The 13,727-nt window shown below is 33.7% G+C and overlaps 1 protein-coding gene and 1 long non-coding RNA gene across 4 annotated transcripts in view; one reads left to right on the top strand and one right to left on the bottom strand.

Moving 5' to 3' along the window:
* The first annotated feature begins 1,404 nt into the window (after positions 1-1,404).
* The window catches only part of LOC137250263 (uncharacterized), a 167,510-nt gene continuing 155,187 nt past the window's right edge, over positions 1,405-13,727 (top strand). Inside the window, exon 1 of the long non-coding RNA XR_010952884.1 lies at positions 1,405-2,016. This is a non-coding gene — a long non-coding RNA (uncharacterized lncRNA). The remainder of the gene's footprint in view (positions 2,017-13,727) is intronic.
* Positions 7,580-13,727, bottom strand: part of LOC137250260 (nose resistant to fluoxetine protein 6-like) — a 126,609-nt gene continuing 120,461 nt past the window's right edge. For all 3 annotated transcript variants that reach the window (XM_067782743.1, XM_067782741.1, XM_067782742.1), the window contains exons 5-7: positions 13,494-13,659; positions 9,095-9,718; positions 7,580-9,023 (exon numbers count right to left, since the gene is read on the bottom strand). In XM_067782743.1, the coding sequence (XP_067638844.1) occupies positions 8,895-9,023; positions 9,095-9,718; positions 13,494-13,659 (919 nt within the window). In that variant the 3' untranslated portion in view covers positions 7,580-8,894. The remainder of the gene's footprint in view (positions 9,024-9,094; positions 9,719-13,493; positions 13,660-13,727) is intronic.

Below are 13,727 nucleotides of genomic sequence, written 5' to 3'. Positions count from 1 at the left end.
TATTTTTGTTGTATTTTAAGGAAATATATGCTTGGTTACACAATTTACACAATTGTAAGTAAATTATTTGTTCACTGCTAATTCACAATAGAGCATCAGCTGTTTCGAAGTGAAATTTTGTTCGCCCGAAATTGCCGATAGGCCATGGTTCAACTATATATAGGTTGGCTCATCTGTAATGCAACAAAATATGTCTGTTCAAATCAGGGATGCACCTTAACGTTAAGCTAATCGTTTATCAAAAAATTTCCACCGTTTCCGTTGAAACACTTCGAAATATTATCGATAAAGAAATTATCAAGATAAATTGTATCTCGTTTTTAACCGAAACGAAAAGCTTTCGTTAACGTTAAAAACGTTAACAAAAACGTGATACTTTATGTTTGAATTGTGCTGGCAATGCTATAGCTATGGTGAAGCCGTAAGGAGGTAACAACGAGCGCACATACACACACAAACACTATGTAATTTGTTTGTGTAATTCGTTGGTGGTAATGTCAAAAATACTGTGAGAAATGTTCGTACTGTCAAAATTCATGAGAAAAGTTGCAATCAGCTTGGCTAATGCTTTCACCTTTAATGACTCCGCCATCAATCAGCTTTGCCAGCATAGTTTGAAATTAATAATCAACATAAACGATTTGATTTCGTTTTGATATGGCAGAAAACGAAACGAAATCATTTCGTTAATTTGACGATCTTAACGTTAATAAACGAAACGAAATGACTTCGTTTCGTTTATTAACGTTGATTATCGTAACGAAATGATATCGTTTCGTTGGTTAAGCATGCCTGGTTCAAATTGTCAAAATCTGTGTATTGGTGTTGGTGCGAATGGTATGGAATGGAAACATAAAACTTAGCAGTTTTTGTATGTGTAAGTAAAATGTTGCCAATGTATTGGTTTCATTTTGAGTTTGCCGTCTCCTTTTGACAATCCCTTCCACCATGCAATGGCATAAATAAAATCAGCTGATGAGATGAGCCAACCTGTACATAATTGAACCATGCGATAGGCGTGGTTATGAATGGGTCGTTTTTTGCAAAAAATCTTTCTCGCCGGCAAACAAGGTTGTGCTCTTTTTTCATCTATTAGTGACAATGTATTAATGAAATAACAACTGATTTTTAGCTTAAATTCATTTATTTTGTGCATTCTAGAAAAATTTATATTTCTTATATATATAAAATAATTTTAAAATAAAAAACTTAAATTGTTTTTACTTAACCCATTTGCGCTCTCTGTACTATATAAACGACACCAATACAAGCCATGCCTAAAACTTTGCTACGACTTTTATAACAAAAATATTTAGATGTGAATCCACCTTGTAATATTATCTTCGTCTTGCCAAAGATTACAGATAAATTGGTATAACAGATGACTCCAGATTTTGACATTTGCACATGCAGTTTTCACATCGGAGTTAGAAGAAAAATTAGCGATTTTTCATTAAAATATTGGAATTACCATTTAAATATTCTAATTTTAAAGTGTAAAAAGACAAAGCTAATCTTATTTAGTGCAGTGCGTGTAAATGTTTGTGATTTGCAGGATTTAGGAAATCACTTTTTCAACTGTCGCCGTAATGCGAATTTCGATGACGATTCTGAAAGGAACGATAGTGGTGACGAACCCTTGTGTAGCAAAAGAAGACGTTTAAATCCGTCTGACTCACGGCCAAAATGGAAAAATGCACGCCGTCTTACTCCTCCCAGTTTATGAATAATGATTGCTCATCGCGAAAAGTCGAAGTTATTGAACAGCTACCTAACCTTTCGTCGGTAGAGATTTTTGAAAAAAATATTTGATGACGAGGTACTCCATTTGATCAAGCAGAACACTAACCTGTATGCTGCCTAAAATAATAGGCATGACTTCGTACTGGACGATGATGACCTACGGACCTATGATTCAAAAGTTTTGTCAGAACGGGATATTTCATGAGAACATTTCGATCGTCGAATCAATGATAAAATATTATGGCCACCATCCCTCTTAGCAATTCATTCGAGGTAAGTCAATTAGAATCCGTTACAAAAACTGGGTAGCAGCCAGTTCTGATGGTTACTCCTATGTTTTTGATGTATATTACGGAAAAACATCTGTCACCTCAAAAGGTCATAGAGTTGTAACATACAATTTATTTTGACAATTTTTTTAATAATTGTGATTTACTGCGAGACTTGTCAGCAACTGGATATAAAGTAACTGGAACAATGCGTGAAAATCGCATTGGTATTCGTGGTAAAAATGGTGGTGGGTTATCTTCACATACATGCTTGATATGAGCATATCTAACACTTGGCGTCTACATACTTTATCTAGCGAAAATAGGTTCGACCAATTGGCTTTCAGAAGGCACATTGCTCGGAGCTACCTTAAGAACCGTAACGTCAACAAAGCTCGTCCATCCGGCTGTATCGTAGCAGGTCCAAACAGTAAAAACGGAAATAACGCTGGAAAGCTTCCCAAACAGCTACGATATGTTTTGTGTCATACGCGAATAAAATGGCAATGTACAGGATGCCAAAAAACGTTATACATTGACAAAGAATGTTTTAAAATATATCACTCATAAGTGCCCGCTGTACTAAATAAAGTACACCCTCAAAAGTCAACTTTTATCACTTTTTCGTAAATTTGTAATACTAAACTTAATTAATGTGATTTGTAAGATGACAAAACTGCAAATAAATATAAAAAAATACTAACGGTCTTTGTTTGGGCGTAAATGGGTTAAATGTGTGCTCGTGTTGAAGTTCAAAATTTTTCTGAATGTTTTAGACTTGCGCTAATCTAAGTGTTTTCAGTTAGATGAGTGAATTTTCAAATTAAACAATACAAATTTTGTTATTAAATACTAAAAGTAACTAGAAAGTAAAAAAAAAAACCATGCATTTCACAATGTCAGTCCATTTCACTAACTTTGGAATAAATACAATTATTTTAGCTTATGACACCTAAGATAGATACTAATATTCGTAATTAATAACGAAGAAATATGTATACAAAAATATTTATTTAGCATAAGAACTTTCAAAGTACATAAGTATAACTGAAAAGTAGAAGGTAGAGTTTTAAATTAATATACATACATAAATGCATATACATATGTACGGTGGGCTTTAACTGTCGCACTAGTTTAAGGTGCAAGTAAGCTTCCTATTTTATCTCAGAACAGTCTCAGCCCGTTGGATGATATGGAAGTTAGCAAATTTTAAAACCATAGAAAGCATTAATATAAGCGTAAACTCAAAAAAATACGGGGCGAAATTTTAGAAAAAGTTGTGCCCGCCTCCCGTACGAGCTTCCAATACCATTAAAACAAATGCACACTGCTCTTTAACGAACAATGAATTGCTAAAAAATGCAATTTCAAATTCCAATTCGTTTGGCAATTTTTCCAAATATTAGGTTAGGTTAGGTTGAACTGGCCGGTCCGTAAGGACTTCACATAGTGTGAATGTGTCCATAGCATTACCAGAAGTTTGCTCAAAGAATAAACTGAAAACCCCCATCAAAAACCAGGACCTTTGGCCGCCGTGGTATGGTGGTAGCATACTCCGCCTATCACACCGAAGATCCTGGGTTCACGCCCCAGGCAAAGCAACATCGAAAATTTCGAAAAACACTTTTGTTTAAGCGGGATCGCCCCTCGGCAGTGATTTGGCAAACACTCCGAATGTATTTCTGCCATGAAAAGCTTCTCACTGAAACTAATCTGCCTTGAAGATGCCGTTCGGAGTCCGTATTGAACATGTAGGTCTTGTTCCGCCAATTTGTAGGAAAAATTAATAGGAGGACGATGCAAGTTGAAAGAGAAGCTCAGCTTCAAATCTCTTCGGAGGTTATCACGCCTTACATTTATTTTTTATTTTATTTTTTATGTTAAAAATAACTCCGTGCTCTTGGAAAAATACTAGACATTTCCTAAGACTTTTCCTAATTTTAGCTTATCGATCTGATCTATTGGCTGGAGTCAAAAAAGCATGTAACGCCCAGAAAGAAGTATTCAGCTAGAACACCCATCATGAGCACACGTGACCTATTTTTAGTAATAAGTGTAAGTTTTTTAATATAATGTCGAAAGATATGCACGTGATTTTCCACATTTTGCAGACCCTCGCTTGGTGCTTGGGACTATCGTAATTTTTTATCCGGGTAAAGCTCCAAACAAAGTTGCTTATTCAGTTTCCGGTGTAAGTTTTTAGCAACCCATCCATCGTTCGTTCAAGGGCAGTGTGAAAGAAAGTCTTATGATGAGCGCAGGGCAAAAAAGACTAGCCAACAATGAAGGCAATAACTTCCAGTCTTTCTTAGGACTTAAAATCTTCCTTGCGAAGTAGAAATAAAAAATGCACTGGATTGATCATCGGCTCATAATTTTATATTAAACTGCATGCATCAGGAAAGACATGCCTGTGGTTTGTAATTAATGCCTTCGTTGGAACTAGTGTACGCGCCATCCTAGACTAAATGCCCAGGAAACGTAATAAAGTTATTATAGAAGAGATCGGTTTCGGCAGCGGTTTCGCAAAAACCTCGAGTGTATTTTTACAATGAAAGGCTTCTAATCAAAAATCCCTCTGTGCCAAAGTCGTTTGGAAATTTAATAGAAATTCGGCCTAAATTTCTTCAAAGGTATGCCGTTATATACCTTATTTACTAAGTTACAATTATTATTTAAGTTATTGAGAGCACCAGAATGCGAAAAACAAATAAGTGTCCGATCTTATAAAATTGATAGCTGTTATCCTGCCCATAACATGGTACGATTGTATGCATATATGTATGTATATTTATGCTTTTATATAAAAGAATTTTCTTTGGAAGTGTAATCGCGAATAACGTTTTAAGCACCAATTTTAACGAAAACCCTATTTGTTCCACAACCAAAAATGTTTGCATTACTACATATGTACATATGCATATTAGAATCCTACATAGCTCAAATACTAAGCATTCCAAAATATGCTCTAAAAAAACAGTGAGTGGAAAAGTATTTTAAGTGATTCCCGAAATATGTCTGACTAGCGAGCCATCTGTGTACGTGCTGACTCCCCATCAAAATCAAGCTCATTTTGATTTTCACGAATCAGCCAAAGTCATGTCTTTGTGACTAATACTAAAACATTTTCACAAAACCATCGATACTGACTCTGACTCATTGTGTGTAGACCCAAAACAACGTGTTTTGGTTAAACTCAAAGCAAATCAAAAGAGGTAGAATTGACAAATGTAATATTATATTTTTGTAGGAATACTTACTTCACTTACTTACTGTCTGAATCATTGTGTACAAAACAAGAAAGAGATACAGGATGAGATCACGATAGCCACTTTGAAAATCAGGTGATCCATTCTATTTGCAATTTTGACGTTTATGCAGAAAATATACCACTTGTCTTATCCACAATGGACTGGGTCGTAGAAAAAGTTTTTGTTAAGGCTGCAAAAGATATTAATATAGATTCTCTGGGCTTCTTATGGTTGAGAACCAGAGTTTCAGCGAGAATAATTTCAGCAAGACTTGTAATGTAGAACTACTCTTGCCATCTACTACAACTGTGGACTGATAAGAAATTAAGTAATATCCTTATTCATCAAAACAGATAGATCTATGAGCTTGAAATATTAGAGCTCGTTTGAAAGATTTTTTTCCTATCCCATCAGAGGTTTTCCTAACACAACTGTGCTTAAGGGCTAACGGATAAGATAGACGACTTGATGATCCCCAGCATGGTGGTTGTATCGGGCTCATTAACATCACAACACTGTCCATATACGTAAAGATCCCCTAAATCGTCCAGGCATTTTCTTGCAGTTACAGCAATTCGAAATTATTTGAGCTGACTATTGATTCTACCACCAGAATAATGGACAACAGAAATAACATCCGGTCACTAGCACTGAAAGGTAAAGTCACGGCGACTCGCCAAATGCCATCGGACGGACGGACGGACGGACGGACGGACATGGCTCAATCAAATTTTTTTTCGATACTGATGATTTTGATATATGGAAGTCTATATCTATCTCGATTCCTTTATACCTGTACAACCAACCGTTATCCAATGCCATAGGCACTTGCCTTTCTACTTGATGAGCCCAATGCATGCGCTAAAAATTAATGTACCTATTATTTTTAAAATTTCCAAAAAAAAAAAAATAAAAATTATTCAACGGGTTAAATTTTTTTTTTTAATTTGATGCGAAAACTTCATATATTTTGCTCTCTTCAAAAATTTCGATTTTGTCACTTAAAACGTTATTCGCGATTACCATTCATATATAGAAGCAATCTTCAGCATTTATTTGTAAAAAAAGAGTCAATCCCTTTGATACACATCATGGAAACTGACAACCTTTTCCATAATCTAGATTTGGTTTCAAATATGATTCCATTGGTTATAAATTTCATTACAATAATTACGTTTCTTAATTGAAATAAATTTTATCTACCTAATCTAATAGAAAGGTCGCGACAAGGACGTATTTCAGACATTCTGTTAAAAAGGTCGTATCTCAGCGAAATCATTTATAAAGTCGTAACTCAGGAGGGTGGTTAGAAAAGTTGTATTTAAATAAAATAATTTTTTTTTACAGAACATTTTTATATGAGATTAATCTTATTCAATTTCTTTTCGCAATTCGTAAATGACTTAAGGCCATATATGTAATACTGAGTGCCGATATATTGCTGTTTAAATGTTTTTATTTTTGTATTCAATAATCGAATGTACCTAAATTTAAATTTCTTCTTGTCACAATCACAAAAATTTTATAGGCTGTCTTGTTTTGATTTCGAATTCAAAACACATTGCGAGCATTTTCTATTAGCAATATAGGAATATTACATATATGCTTAAGGCGGTAAAATATATTGCCGAATTGTAAAATGGAAGTCAAATAATTTAACCTTATATCTCTTTTATCAAAAAATGACTTTTTCAGTTGCAACTAGGTCATCAAATCCAGAAGAACCTTTTGCAATCCCGGGATTTCGGAAATTGAAATTATGATATCCAGTTACGTTTGAATTTTGGTTCAAAAATAATTATACAACATACCATGGCACAACGATACAAGGTGGCAGCATGGGACAGCTGATTTTAAGCTTTTTTTATTTGATTTGATACATCAAATTACGGCGCAGTACGATTTTGACATTTGTCCATCGAATTTACAAAAACAAAGTACATGAAATTTTTATTTATGTTTGTAGGTATATCACCATGCTGCCACCTTGTATCGTTCCGCCATGGTATGTTGCATGGTATGTTGCATAGCGGAACGATACAAGGTGGCAGCATGGTGACATACTTAAAAACATAAATAAAAATTCCATGTACTTTGTTTTTGTAAATTCGATGAACAAATGTAAAAAGTTGATGCATGGCGGAACGATACAAGGTGACAGCATGGGACAGCTGATCATACCCTTTTTTTATTTGATTTGATACATCAACTTTCGGCGCAGTACGATTTTGACATTTGTCCATCGAATTTACAAAAACAAAATACATTGAATTTTTATTTATGTTTGTAGGTATGTCACCATGCTGCCACCTTGTATCGTTCCGTCATGAGTTGATGTATCAAATCAAATAAAAAAGTATATAATCAGCTGTCCCATGCTGCCACCTTGTATCGTTCCGCCATGCAACATACAAATATGATTTAAAACGAATTAAATACAAATTTTTTAAACAACTAAAATATTAGCTTCGTTTTACACAAAAATAAATAACTTGTGTTCTAGACTTTAACACATATGTATGTACATATGAAAGTTCAATTGATTCAAAATACTTGTTACTAAACTTAAAAATACTATACTTAGATCTTCTAAAGCAGGAGTCTGCATCCCATAGCACAATTGTGCGCTAACTGCTGATGTCAAAGGGCAATCACTTTCATTTTTTGGAGACCCATGATCGAAAGTACCATGTGCAAGGTAAGATCTTAACTTGTAACCGGCAGTGGAACATTTTCAGAAACCACACGAACAGGGCAAATTGTAATAAGACTCCATTTCTAAATGTACACGCCGAGATCTATCGGATGGAATAATGTCAGGTTCCTTTGATATGAGATCATTGAAATTTGTAACGTCTAAAAAGGTTGTTCTTTATGAGGAAAGGGAGATTTCCTGTGGTTTGAAATTGAAACCAACAAAAAAAAAAAAAAAACAATTTAAGATATTTTAGTTTGCAATATGAGATCCCGAAGGAGTCTCGAAATTTTTATTAAGTGTAATCCCGGGATTTTGGGATGGCAAAATGGCTAGGGCGTTCCGGGATTCGGGATCGGGATTCCCGGGACTCGATGCCTTAGTTACAACCGTTTTAACTGACTTCCTGAGATACGACTTTGTTGATGGGTTCGCTGAGACACCGACGTTTTCGGCAGAATGTCTTCGATACATCCTCGTTAACAAAACTTTCAAGCTACAACCTTTATATTAGGATAGTCCGATGATGTTATTCAATTCTTTCGAAGGAGTTTAAAATTGAAATTATTTTCCATTGAGTTGGAAAGCTAAAGACTACATACATTATAGTAAGTTCATTTCAAATAAAATGCAATTATTATTATGTAATTTATAAAAAGTAAACTATATTTGAAACTACCCCTGGGTTCTTCAAAAAGTAATTAATTACTTTTCTGTATTTTCAAATTCATCCAAAAACTTTGATTGTAGTGAGTCTACATATAATAAGCTTATGTAATGTATATAAGTATGTATGTACATTGGTTTAGTTTTCAAATTAAATTAGTAACAAATAACTATAATGAAATAAGGACTTAAGTGAATGCATATGTACAACTATTCGTTAAGTATCGTAACGAATATGTAAGTATGTATGTAAGTATATATCACTGCAAACTAAGCAATGCGCTTTTTTCGACTAGGAGAAAGGATTTTTAGCATTGTGACGACAGGCGCTTCAAATGACATCGATACCACAAAGGCCAATAAGTACGACGCTACTACGAGACCGAAGAATAATATGACCTAAAAAGAATTTGTTCTATTACAATTTGTTTCTTAACAAAAATAACAATTTTTGAAGTATATTAACATACCATAGTATCACCTCCTAAATGAAGCGGTGCATCCGTATTCAGCGCCATAGAACGTATCACAATTGGATGTACCAAATAAGCGCAGTAAGTAACACGAGAAAATGGATATAGGCAAGGTGCTGAGAGCAATGAATTGATATAACCACCATATCCTGTAGAACATGCAATCGTAATCCATGCAAGAGATAATGCCCAGGAAGAGTGACTGAGTGAACTATATGCAGCTGCAGTAAATTGTGATAAATCGGCGCGATATAAACCGAACACAAGGACAAATAAATTGAGCAAGGCTAATATCCAAAGAGTGGCTATTGTAAGACGTGGCAAACGAATTTTACAGTTAGTGCGAAATAATATCCAACCAACACCCATACCGATGAGGTATGGACCTAAACGTGTCCAAGGTTTATCATATATTTTGTCGAATAAAGCCAAGGGGTCGTCGGTGTCAGGTCGATGATTGTTAGTAAAAGCTATAATGGCTGTAGTTATCCACGACGTCACTATGAAGAATATTGTGGTACACGCAGCGAGTTTGAAATGTCGTACAGCCGTGATCAGTATGATGGCACCAATAATATAAAATTGTGTGTCATTAGCCAGATACCAACTCCAGAGCATACACTAAAAGAAATAAGAAAACGGTAGGTATGTTAAGCAAGTGAGAAAGACGAAGTTGGGAGCAGGTTTTATAATAATTGTTATTTAAAAAGAGATACATTATTATCAACAAATAAACTTTCTTTGCAAGAGCAGGCCACTTATAAAAAAAAGTAAAAATTAAAAACATCCTTTAAATAGAGAAAAAAATATGCTTCGGGAAAGGCAGATATTGTCTCTTATATAGCATTTTTAGGTCAAATGAAACTTTTCAAGTCAAATGAAACTTTTTTCATTTCAAATGAACCTTTTTTCATTTTAAATGAAACTTTTTTCATTTTAAATGAAAATGTTTTCATTTTAAATGAAACTTTTTTCATTTTAAATGAAACTTTTTTCATTTCAAATAAAACTTTTTTCAAGTCAAATGAAACAATACTACTAAGTTAATTGTCAATATATTTATATCGTACTTTATAACGCTAAGTATTTATCAAATTTTTCTTTAAGACAACTATTTCTAATTAGCCACATTGAAGGCAAAATTTTTGCTTAAATTTTCTTTGTGAATTTAAGCTGCAGTTAAGGTCGGCTTAGTTTAGCCTTGCCTTTTGATCGTTTCAATTTTTAATAGATAAAGTAGCAGGGTTAAACGCTAGGCAATTTATATACTACAGCTTAACCACCCACTGAAAATAAGCACCTATATTTTTTACTTGTATCTACTCCTCTTATATTTAAAGCACATTCTTCTTCTACTTATACTTCGTTAATAACGTAGGAATAAAGCAACGTAGAGAACAAATAGAAGGAACCAAAGAGCATGATGTGGGCGTATTTCCTATTCACTGTCTGACACCAACTAACACATCGGTTGAATCCTCTGTATTATGCTTTTCTTTTTGACCAACGTCTTACCAAACAACATAGAACGATAGCAAGGTATTGAGAGAAACATTACTTTTACCAACTATATAGTAGAGCATGTGGACTGTGGAGAGATCTTTTTTAACTATGCTGAAAAACATAACGGTACAAAGTGATATTTTCTACTCTATGGCGTAGTTACATTGCACTTCACTCGTTTTGGCCTTTGAAAACATTTATATTTGTTTTTATTCCATTATTTTTCATTATATATTGTATTTAAATATAATACTTCGAATATATATATTAGAATGGGTCGATTTATTAACCGATATCGCGCCGTCGATTTTTCGATAGGATTTGGGGTCACGAAAAAAAGTTTCACTACGCATACCCAAAAAAATAATTTTCGAGCCTGCGAAATTTCATTTTTTTTTTACTTTTTTTGACTTTGATTTTTAAGGGTTTTTTCATGACCTACTAAAAAAATTTTCGGAGATTAAGTTTCCCTTAAACTATTCTGATCTATTTCGCTGTAGTGTAGTTTATTCCACCTTACGGCCCAACGTATCGCCAAATTTCCTTGGCATCATCAGGGGCGTAATATTTTTAGATGTGGCGGTTGACAAAATTACAAATAAAAACTAAATAAAATTTACAAAAGTTACACCATTAATTACATAGAAAATCGGTACCATCGATTTGTGGTACACTTTGTCACATTAAAAACTATGAACACTATAAAATTTTCATTTGATTGTATAATTTTCATGTATACCGACGTTTTTAGCGGACGCTTTTGTGTCGGACGTATGAAATTTTTTTTAGTAGGTCATGAAAAAACCCTTAAAAATCAAAGTCAAAAAAAGTAAAAAAAAAATGAAATTTCGCAGGCTCGAAAATTATTTTTTTGGGTATGCGCAGTGAAACTTTTTTTCGTGACCCCAAATCCTATCGAAAAATCGATGGCGCGATATCGGTTAATAAATCGACCCATTCTAATATATATATTCTGAGTATTATATTTAAATACAATATATAATGAAAAATAATGGAATAAAAACAAATATAAATGTTTTCAAAGGCCAAAACGAGTGAAGTGCAATGTAACTACGCCATAGAGTAGAAAATATCACTTTGTACCGTTATGTTTTTCAGCATAGTTAAAAAAGATCTCTCCACAGTCCACATGCTCTACTATATAGTTGGTAAAAGTAATGTTTCTCTCAACACCTTTCTATCGTTCTATGTTGTTTGGTAAGACGTTGGTCAAAGAGAAAAGCATAATACAGAGGATTCAACCGATGTGTTAGTTGGTGTCAGACAGTGAATAGGAAATACGCTCACATCATGCTCTTTGGTTCCTTCTATTTGTTCCCTACGTTGCTTTATTCCTACGTTATTAACGAAGTATAAGTAGAAGAAGAATGTGCTTTAAATATAAGAGGAGTAGATACAAGTAAAAAATATATGTAGGTGCTTATTTCCAGTGTGTGGTTAAGCTGTAGTATATAAATTGCCTAGCGTTTAACCCTGCTTATTATTTTTAAACAATTGAGATGATCAAAAGGCAAGGTTAAACCAAGCCGACCTTAACTGCAGCTTAAATTCACGAAGAAAATTTAAGCAAAAATGTTGCCTTCAATCTGGCTAATTAGAAATAGTTGTCTTAAAGAAAATTTTGATAAATAGCGTTATAAAGTACGATATAAATATATCTTGACAATTACGTTAGTAGTATGGTTTCATTTGAATTGAAAAAAGTTTCATTTGAAATGAAAAAAGTTTCATTTAAAATGAAAAAAGTTTAATTTAAAATGAAAAAAGTTTCATTTAAAATAAAAAAGGTTCATTTGAAATGAAAAAAGTTTCATTTGACTTGAAAAAAGTTTCATTTGACCTGAAAATGCTATATTCGTTATCGGAACAAAAGCTCGACTTAAAATCTCTTCTATGCTATCGCGCCTTGCATTTATTTATTTATAATGAAATGCTGAACGGCAGTTTTTGCTGAATTGTTACAAATCCCAGCAGATAAGAAGACATATTCGTTAATACTACAATGTGATCCGGGCAGCAGTTTGATCTTGAAAAACACGAGAAGGCCCTAAGCCCAATCTAAACAGAGTCGGTGAATACCGTTATCAATATACGTTAACAGAAAAGGAAGTCAGTGGGAGACACGACCCACTCTAGCTTAGCTTCTTCTAATTATGACCGTGGTAAATGCTCGGTGAGCCAAGGCCGGTGGAACGCCCATTTTTAACACGCTTATATTAGCTCCAATTGTTTGTATGTACATATGTATGTATGTTTGTATGTATGTATGCTTGTTTGTAACTCTCTAGGCTAGGCACGCAAAGGAGAGTTACAAACAAGTATTGTTTAAAAAACTAAAACACGTTTTTGAATAATAGCGAACTAAAAAGTTAAAAATCATTTTCCAAATACATAAGCTTAAAACAAAAATGAACGAAAAATACTAGTACTATTATGAAAAAATATTATACAAAGCGTGTTTTTTAGTTTTTTTAAAACATGTATATTTTTGAAAATACATTGTCTATTACATTCATATATAATAGATGTATATTGGAACGATTTTCCGTCATCCCTTGTCAAATTTGGTTTCGAGACAAACCGGTTTCGACGTTGTGGTATCATCAGTGTCGAAAGAACAAAAATTGACACTGATGATGGCACAACGCCGAAACCGGTTAGTCTCGAAACCAAATTTGATAAGGGATGACGGAAAATCGTTCCAATATACTCATTTATCTACCCTGTCGGAAAATAAACAAAACCAAATAAGTCATATATAATCCTTATAAAAAATCATTTATATAAAAGTGGGCATAGATTTAAACCTATTTCATCCCCTTTACTCATACGAACAGATGTTCTGATTAATGAAACTAAGGTTTGGTCTTACCATCTGATCCACAGGAAATAGTGTGTTGATGTATAGCAAGTTACGCCACCAATATTTCGGACAAGTTTCATGGTCCATTGTAGGAGGATCAAATACAGAATAGGCTGCCAAATATTTCATAACCACTTGCACAACTCCAAGCACAAACATGTATGGTGCAGTCAATCTGAAAATTAATGAAAAAATTTCAATGTCATGGATCCCAACACTTTATACTTTTGTATATCATCAAAT

This window comes from Eurosta solidaginis, chromosome 4 (assembly GCF_040869045.1).
Source record: "Eurosta solidaginis isolate ZX-2024a chromosome 4, ASM4086904v1, whole genome shotgun sequence".
Taxonomy (NCBI): Eukaryota; Metazoa; Arthropoda; class Insecta; order Diptera; family Tephritidae; genus Eurosta; species Eurosta solidaginis.
The sequence above is the reverse complement of the archived record's forward strand: the minus strand, read 5'-3'. Positions and strand labels throughout refer to the sequence as shown.